General features: G+C 35.5%; 1 protein-coding gene across 1 annotated transcript; it reads left to right on the top strand.

Moving 5' to 3' along the window:
• Window positions 1-2,053: 2,053 nt before the first annotated feature.
• On the top strand, window positions 2,054-2,863 carry LOC141594579 (uncharacterized). The gene has a single exon (XM_074414588.1). It carries the CDS (start codon window positions 2,054-2,056, stop codon window positions 2,861-2,863), a length of 810 nt encoding a protein of 269 aa, XP_074270689.1.
• Window positions 2,864-10,326: the final 7,463 nt, after the last annotated feature.

Genomic DNA, 10,326 nt, shown 5'->3' with positions numbered 1-10,326 from the left:
ATTCTGTGAAGCCGATGAAAAGTTACGTCAACCCCGAAGAGCAGGATAATCCATTAATGTCTTGGTATATATGGTATGATCTTGAGAATTTTGCGATAGAGTAAACGTATACTCCATTTGATTTTGATAGTCGGTACAACATTAATCTTTTATTTTTCTGTTTTCAGTTTTCAAATTGGATTCAAGGTCATTTAGAGAAATTAGATCATTAAGTGTCAAGTTTAACTTGTTACTGACTTACTGTATTAGTAGTGCTGATTCCTTCGAAAATCAGTTTATAAACATTGTTACGATAATGATTTACTCCGTATCTAATTAGTTTAAAACATGTTTATACAGATATTCCGAAATAACTATCAGTTGGAATGCTTAGAATTTCCTAATGGGTCATTCATGCTTATGTTTTTCGTTTAATATTCCTAATGAATGTGTTTTCAGTAATGCATTGTCTGTACTCGGTATATTAGCATGAAAGGATTCATGGATTGCCTCGACGGTGATAATCATATCTATTTACTAAGACCGGAGGGAAACAAAACTGTCGATTATACAAAATTTATAGCATTGCATTGTAAGGAGAAACACTACAGTGTGTTACAACTGTTGAATCTTCGAGATTGATAGGTCGTAAATGCAACAAAATACATTAAGGTGGTAGAACAGTCAGCATAGCATCATTGACATGTATCGATGAACCTCGGGGTCAAAAATGTAGACGATGCTGCTTGAAATAATTACCCGATAGCATTGCCTTCCCTGAGATAAATGTTGGCTTATGAAATTAGCAGTAATGCAAGAAAACTATTTCTCAGTTTCTTCCCAATTGAAGTTTTTGTGTTGATGCTCAAAATGATATATATGTATGGGTGAAGATCAATTCATGGATTCATCAGTTGTACAGGTGTAGAATCTATGCTTTGTAATAAAGAATCCGAGTTTTATTTTAAACAATATGAGCTTTATTAGATTGTATTGATTTCATTCATTTACACAATAAAAATACACATAAGCTCGATTTATTTTACTTTGGTTGTACCATGCTCATATACAACCGGATCTGTAATCCTATTTGGCAAAAAGATTCACACAAATACTATCTTACAACCAACAGATTGTATACTAGCATTGTACAACCGCCTCAAAGTTGTTGAGTTCTTTACACAAAGTTGTCGATCTATTTTATAAGTTATTGAGCTAATTTAAAAAGTTATTGAGTTTAATAATTATTCCCCTTATGCTCAATAACTTTGTATTGTAACTCGACAATTTTGTTAGTAAAGCTCGACAAGTTTATAACAAAACTCGATAACATTGAAAAGGTTGTACATAAATTACATACAACCAGTTGTATAATCTACTAATTGGTAAAGATTGGCTTAACCGATAGTATCTCCCAATCGCCTCCATTCTCCGAGTCTAAATGCACATCATGCCTAACCACGCCATTCTGACCAACGTCATTCTCAATCACCCTTCCCTAGCCCATGGAAACACCGGTGCGCCTACAGAGTTGCGGAGAATATCCATTACTTGGTTTGCATCAATTGTACGAGTTTTGGCGTTCAAATAATTTTCGATCGCTAATTTTTTGAAGGAAAGATCAATTCATTAATAAATCCCCAAACGACACTTACAAAAGATAAGTATAATCGGAAACAAATCTAATAGAAGCCAAAGGACAAATTTCTCTCATAAAACTAAGGATCTTTAAACATGATATGACAATTCGGCTCGTCCTTACACCTTATTTTGTCATTATATCGAACAGTTGGTCTGCATCAATTATTATAGATCATATCAGTTCCTCTCGGGCCGGATGACTTTGACATACAAGTCATTAGAGTAGTTTTATTGTGTAACCTAAGTTATAAAACGGTCCTATAGAAGAGTTGTTGGGCTTTAAAACTAGTATCGCAAAATTCATTAAACCTACTTGTGTGCTGACCTTCTGTCTAATTACCTATATTTACCCTTAATTATAACGTTTTTCTACCGTGCAAGGTTAATTGATCGCAAAATTACTTTGCTCTGGTCTTAATCGAATTACAGGACAATGGAGATAATCGGGCGTCGAGACCGTTTCACTGACACTCTTTTTGACAACTACATATGTAATGACACGTCCAATATATGCAATGAACTTGTTTGTCTTTTTAATCAGTTTTCAACGCGTGTCGGTCTTTTAAACATAAGGACCCATGAGTTTATCTATCTTCCCGCAGTAACTATAAAAAGATTCGGTAGCAGATTTTGGTATGCATTAGGGTTTGATCCAGTAAGTAAGGTATACAAGGTTCTAAGTATTTACGGTGGAAGGTACGTGTGTCGTACAAAGGCCGCTATATTCACTCTTGGATCGAAACATTGGAAACCGGTTGAGTATAAATTTCTAAATTGTTGGAGATGCAACAATAAGCTTTGTCTTCACGGAGTGATTTATTGGGTCAATGACTATCAAATACACGATGCTAACGTGCTAACAGTGGTTGCTTTTGATCTGAATCGCGAGGTGTTCATAGATAACGAGCTTGTTTCGATACCCTTCAACAAGGTACACTTGGTCAAATACTATTTGACATCCTTGAAAGGCAATCCAACTCTATTCATTTGGGAGAAGGAAGGTGATGAGATACAACAATTGACATTGTTTAACCATAAAAATCCCAAGGCGGCTTGGAATACAAGGAGTTTTATTGCACATGATTTCCCCAAAAAATTCCCTTACGGATGTGTTCAGACATGTGTTGCAGGAGATAGCATCGTGCTACAGCCGATTAAAAGTTACGTGGAATCCCAAAAGCCGTATAAATCATATTCTTCTAGGTATAGATGCCGTGATCTTGAGAAATTCGCGGTAGAGTAACGTATTTTCAATTTTACTTGATTGTAAAATTTTGATAATTTATTCCTCTGTTTCAAACATAAGTTCTTATCTGCATAGTGCTTGATTACTTCGAAGATTTTCGTTTATAAAACATTGTTAAGATATACTATTGAATTAACAGTAGCGCGCTGATTTATATTCTTAGACTGAAATTCGGTTATACAATGAGAAAACTATTATAGTAATAGGTAGACGTCTAAATATTTCGCATTCAGGTGAAAATCTATCAGTCTTTCAATTTAACATTGCGGATTTTCAAACATGGTTGTCGAATTTGAGAAGGAATAACTTTCCATCAGCAGAGGTGTTCAAATGCAGGTCGAGAGGGTCATAATGGGTTTCATTAACAAATCAAGAGACGGGACGCTGAAACGACCCGAAAGTTAAGACATGGTTTCATTAACAAGTCGTTCGAGCCCTTAAGTTTCTATGTTCTGCAGTGACCATGAACTGGCGTTATTGGAGAAGCAACGATAGCTTTTGTCTCGATGGAGTCATTTATTGGGTCGATGACAATGAAATTAATGGTGCTTGTGTGGTAACCGTGGTTGTTTTTGATTTGTATCACGAGGTTTTCAGAGATTACAAGCTTGATACGATATCCATCAAAGACGTTGAGACAATCAAATACTATTTGACATCCTTGAAAGGGTGCCCAACTCTGTTCATTTGGCGGAAGGAAAGTGATGAGATACAACAGTTGACATTGTGTAACCATAAAAACCCGACTGTTGCTTGGAATAAAAAGAGTATTATTGCACATAATTTTCCCAAAAAATTCCCATACGGCTGTCGTCGAACTTGTGTTGCAGGAGGTAGCATCCTGCTAGATTCTGTGAAGCCGATGAAAAGTTACGTCAAACCCGAAGAGCAGGATAATCCATTAATATCTTGGTATATATGGTATGATCTTGAGAATTTGGCGATAGAATAAACGTATACTCCATTTGATTTTGATAGTCGGTACAAATTTAATCCTTTACTCCGTATTTTTCTGTTTTCAAATTGGATTCAAGGTCATTTCGAGAAATTAGATCATTAAGTGTCAAGTTAACTTGTTACTGTATTAGTTTATAAACATTGTTACGATAATGATTTACTCCATATCTTATTAGGTTAATACATGTTTATACAGATATTCCGAAATAACTATCAGTTGGAATGGTTAGAATTTCACATCAGGCTTTTCTATTAGGTTAAAATCTATCAGTTTTTTCTTTTAATATCCCGAAATTTCAGTAAAGGCGAACAAACACAGATCAAAAGGGCCTGAATATGTAATTTGTGAATCACTTCCGATGTCCAAACAGACAAAGCGTGTTTTGGAAGGCCTAAGGGGTCATTCATGCTTATGTTTTCAGTAGTGCATTGTCTGTACTCGGTATATTAGCATGTAACTATGTAAGGATTCATGGATCGCCTCGACGGTGATAATCATATCTACTTACTAAGACTGCACGGAAATTAAATAAAACAGTTGATTATACAAAATCAATATCTATCTATATTAATAAAGGAAGCTTTTTTCGAGCGATTATAGAGTCTCCAAATTTAGTGAAACACTTGCATTAATTTATATATTTTAGGTTGACTAAAAGATAAGATAATAATTAAATATCACAAAAATCATGAAGCTTTCGACTAATAGACTGATGTTTATTCATATTAGTGAATGATTATACTGATGTTAATTAAGAATAGACTTCTAAGAGGTAAAGGTTACTTCACCTATATATATTGATGATCTCATTAGGTACCACCGTGCATCGGACCTCATAATTAATTACTTGCACGTTATTTTGTTGCTTTTATATTAATTTTGTAATCTAATTTATTATTTTTAACTTATTTGTGATGGTTGTACTGTATTTGTCATTGATCTAAAGTGATTGTTGATTACTATCACAAAGTTTTTATTAGCTTTTATTGCCATATAAATATTATGATCTCATTAACATTATGTAATTAATCAAAAGCTTATATTTTTATGACTGATTAGTTATCTACTTATCTTATGGCATCTACAGGAATCAAGATTATCCGCTAAAGGCTTGAGTACGGTGATTGAAGTTTCTACAAAGGTTAGTATATATACTTCTTGAGTTATTGTTATTTGTTTGATTGACGTGGTAAAGTAGCTTTTTAAAACATCTCAAAAATGAATTTAATTGGTTTAAAATTTTTAAATAAGACCTGAATCAAAAAAAGGAAATTGTTAAATTTTGCTGCTATTATAGTATTATGTATGTATTTGCTATGCTATCTTCCGATAGTAGCTATTATAACAACGAATTTTCTAACTTTGCTTCATAATTTTTTTTTGTTTTAACTTAAAACTTACTTGATATTGATCCGTTTATTCTTTTTTCTGATTATAGATTTGATATTAATCTTTTTTTTGGCAGCATAAATAAATATGTTAATTAGTATGGAGATATTGAATGGTTGAATTGCATGCAGTTGACACTACACAAATACGAGTACTAACCAATAATGGCCAACGTACAAGAAATTCATAAGTTATTGTGATCTTGGGTGCTTTTTTTTTTTTAATATGGTTTTATATGATATGATTGCTCTTAGTGATGATATTACGTTTTATTTTCGTAGCCCTTTGCATGCCAAGGACGACAGAGTAAACATATCATTCGTGTCGGATTCGTGTTTAGAGAGACCAACCCATACACTACGGAAAACGCGGAAACCGACGGAAAAATAAAGCCCATCTTGTGGCATTTCCGTCGGTATTTCACGTTCTGACGGAAATTCCGTCGAAATCGAAATCGACTTTTTATTTCGTCATAAAATACCCGTCTTGTGGAATTTCCGTCAGTCTTCCAGAACACTGACGGATATTTGACGGAAAATCCGTCTTTATTTATAGGTCAAAAGTGACGGAATTTCCGTCAGTGTTTTGCATTACTGACGGAAATTCCGTCGGTTGTGTCTGACACGTGGCATCCACGGTAAGATTCTCAATCAAAATACCATGGGGTAGTGACGGAAATTCCGTCGGTTTTCTCACTTTACTTGTGGAATTTCCGTCGATTCCGAGGACACGTGGCCTTTTCCCGTTAATGCGGAAAAATGGAGAGGGAAAGCGATGACGGAAATTCCGTCGGTATTTTAAAATTACCGACGGAATTTCCGTCGGATCTATTAAAAAACAGGCACGAAACGGCGACTGCTTGCCCGTACCGACGATTTTTTGCATCGTTTCAAATACTGACAGCTTTGCCAACCACGATGCCTATTTGCATCGTTTCCAATATAAACAAAACCTGCAAAACACATCCAATCGTCGACCGCCAAGCGGGAATCCATTTTCACGTCGACCGCTAATGCGGGAATCAATAGACAACAAAAGAGAAGGGGACGCAAATTGTTTTACATAAAAACATAGTCAAATTTGTACATTGTCTTACAAATTAAACAGAGAATTGTTTTACCATGTCTTTCATACTTACTAGACGACAATACTAACTAAACTAAAGTTCTAACCTAAAGGCTCTAACCTAAAGGCTCTAACTTAAAGGCTCTAAGTGTTTATAGGGTGAATAAAACTACCACCAATACCTCCAAACCCGTCATCACCACCCCCAAAGTCATCCCGTCTATGTGGAGTAAATTGTGAACACGTGTTTGGGGGTTGAGATGCTTGCAAATCAGCCCAAGCCTTTCTCATTGCCGCCATTTCTTGACTGTTCTTGAACCTGTCTTTCAAGAGCAACTCGAGCGGCTCGCTCATCATTCATTTGGGTGGAAAGTCAGAAATCATGCTAGGAGCATAAGACAAAGACCGTCGCCCACTTTGTTAGGAGGAAGATCATACCATATTTGGGCCCCCGTAGGTCTGTCCCAAACATCCGGTTCTTCTCGTCAAATCCTCCTACTGACCTTGTAGTAGGCCTCAATCTCGTCGGGACTGTCCGGTGGCAATGGTGGCTCATCTCCTCTTGGAAATCACGCTGAAAAAATAGAAAATCGTCAGAAATGATATATATATATATACCTATCTTTATAAGAAAGAGATTATCGTTCTTTGTAATAAAAATAAATATTAAATTAAATTCAAGAATTTACCTCAACATCAGCCGCTCGAGGGTTAACCCACTCGCCCTTCTTATTTTTCTTCGTCTTCATGAACATCTTGTGGGGGGTGGCCTCTTGACCCTGAAATTATTCAGGAAACAAGTAAAATCAAGTATATTTTTGTCAATCATATATATTAACCACTTTTTAAAAGCAATATAAACAATACTTACCAATTCCTTGAAAGCATCTGAGCAACTCTTACGACCAAGAGTGTGGGTGCCCAATGCTTTCCCATCTTTCCCACCCGACTTCCTATTTGCCGTGTTGATTTTCGAATGTTTGGCAAAAGTAGGATCATTTGGCCTATTCCTAAGGTTCTCCAACCAAGAAACAGGCACCCACTTTGGCGGTTTCTTGTTATATTTTATTCCATTGATAAGAGTGGTAATCCGCCTCGTTACCCTCGCCTGCCACTCAGGAATAGGATCATACCCAGGATCGATGGATCTTACATGAGTCTCATTTCAAAAAACAAGTGTGAAATTAGTTATATAAAACTTTGGAAAATTCTTATAAACTTAAGAAAATTATTAAAATTATTATTGAAAAACATAATTACCGCAAAGTAATTCCACATCTTCTGACGCTGTGCGTTACTCGCTTCACCCCACCTAGTGAAGTACTCATCTCCTGTGTTACAGGTGAATGACCAAGTAACATATTTCTTGATTGCTTCGTCATCCCACCTGAAAAACACATAAATATTTGAAATTAAAACTGTAAATGTTAAAGTTTTTTTAAACTTAAGAAAAATTAACATAAACTTACCAATAATGATCTGGCCGAGCACGGGCCTCTGAGAGAATCACCTGCATGTTCTCCTGTCTAGTTGATGGAAATTCAGGATTTTCCTCATCCTCAACCTCTTCGTCCTCCCGATTCCGTTGAGATGCGTTTGCCTTACTATTGCTCCCAATCATACGGCGAAAAATGTTCGGCATAATCACTGCATGTTAACAATTCAAATCGTTAGTATATATAAACAATTGAAAAAAACACTATGGAAAACTGTGAACTAATTACCACTTGCCTCTTTAATGCATTTTATTGGGTGAATTGAGAGGTTTCTTATAACCAAATCTTGAAAATTGAAACACACTATTGATGTTAAGCTAAAACGACATTTATAAAACAAAAAACCAAATAGCTTAGAACGACAAGTAATAAAAAACGGAGGGCATATTTTATTGAATGTTTAATAATTGTACAATTACAACTAGTCCTCCTCACTATCACTATCACTACAAATCAAAACAGGTTCATCATCCGAAAAAAAGCACTCCCACTTCTTCCTCTGATTCCTCATTTTCGTATCTAATGAGTTCTTCAACTTCATCTTCATCCCCTTCTTCTTCGACGTCTCTGTCATATTCCCCTTGACCTCTTTCCACTGTCACTTCGTATACATCTTCATCATCTGTATCTTCCAACAAAATCGGTGAAATTGAGTGATCATTCACAACCACATCTTCTTGAAAGACACTTTCTTCAATAGGAGCATCAACTTGTGATCTTGCCTTGGTTTTAAAAACCGCGGACCACTGAATACCTTGATTACCTTTCTTAATGGTTGGATAAGGAGCATAACAAACTTGATCGACTTGAAAAGCTGCCACAAATGGGTTATGTCCACGAAGTTTCTTTTTCTCGTTTACATCTACAAGTCCATAAACCTTATGGATACTAAGTCCTTGTGGGGAATTATCAAGCCAATCACATTTAAACAATATAACCCTATAAACCCTTTGCCCGGCATAATAAGAAAGCTCAATTACTTCATTTAGGGTTCCATAGTAGTCCAACCCTTCAGTTGAATTCACAGAAACCCCATTGCTTAACGTAGACTTTGAAACATCAACTCCCTCCTTAAAAGCTCGAAACTTATAGCCGTTGATGGAATACCGTCTTCAAGACTTCACCATGTTACTAGGACCCAATGCTAAAGCTATTATTAGATGATCCTTCAATCTATGAACCTATGAATAAAAAAATGCTAATTAAGTTGTTATATTTTTTTCAATATCTAATAAGAAATCTAAATGTATAGTTCAATTTCAAAGAAAATGTATCATCACTTACTTGATTTCTGAACCATTTCGGAAAACTTTTCTCATGTGATGCCCAAACATCATCAGAGGATGTGACATCAGGAAAATTGATTTTGATATGTGCCTCAAATTCCCTATAAGTAGGGAAAACATGTTTTAGTTATGTATTAATTACCTATAAATTCGATTTAATTTGATAATTAAAAAACAATTGATTAATGATGAAGTATTAACTTACTTTTCATAAGTATCTAAAAAATCTCCACAGTTCCTTAGCACATAAAAATGAGCTTCTTCATACTCTTTCTCAGTTAAGTACCTCTGTATACATTTTCCGGTTGTAGTTCCCATGTCATCATTGAATAACTCAGGTAACTTAGATTTCAACTGGTCATCGGAATTTACACCAACATCTAAGTCTTTTGCTTTTGTGTCAATGTGATCTTCGAAATAAAAAGAACAGAAATTTGAAATTTCCTCTAACAAAAAAGCGTTGCATATTGAACCCTCCACCCGAGCTTTGTTGCCAATCTTTTTTTTATATGATTAAGAAATCTCTCAAATGGATACATCCATCGATATTGGACAGTCCTCCAACTTTTGCTTCATAAGGTAGGTGAAGAGGCAAATGCTCCATGGAATTGAAAAAAGACGGGGAAATATCTTCTCTAACTTGCATATTATCTCCGCAATGTTTGACTCTAGACGTTCCATAGAATCAACTCTAATCGTAGAAGTACACGGTCTCTAAAAATTGGCTTATCTCGGTTATTGCATTCCAAGGACCATCGGGAGCAACTCTTTCAAGGCAACCGGGAGTAGTCGTTCCATAAAGACATGACAATCATGACTTTTCATGGAATGTAACACCATCTTTTTATGGTCAACACACCGACTCAAATCTGAAGCATAACCATCCGGGAATTTTAAGTTAGCAACCCAGTCACATAGAGCCTTTTTCTCCGCGTTTGATAAAACAAACCTAGATGATGTGTTCCGTTTATAGCAAAGTTCATTAAAGTCTTCTTTACCCTTAGTGTCAAATTTAGTTTTACCTGGTACATCCATGATGGTGTTGATAAGCTGTTCAAAAAAATTTTTCTCAATGTGCATAACATCCAAGTTGTGTCGAATCAAAGAATGTTTTCCAATAGGAAGTTCCCAGAATATGCTTTGTTTCCACCAACCTTCATTCTGATCTTTCAATCTTTTCAATTCTTTATCAGAAGCATCAACTATTTTAGGCAAGTCTTTTACGGATTCCCACACTTCATCACCCGTTAGTTTGGATGCGGCTAT

This window comes from Silene latifolia, chromosome 8, assembly GCF_048544455.1.
Source record: "Silene latifolia isolate original U9 population chromosome 8, ASM4854445v1, whole genome shotgun sequence".
NCBI classification, from domain to species: domain Eukaryota; kingdom Viridiplantae; phylum Streptophyta; class Magnoliopsida; order Caryophyllales; family Caryophyllaceae; genus Silene; species Silene latifolia.
Note: the sequence above shows the minus strand (reverse complement) of the source record. Positions and strands in the feature narration are given on the sequence as shown.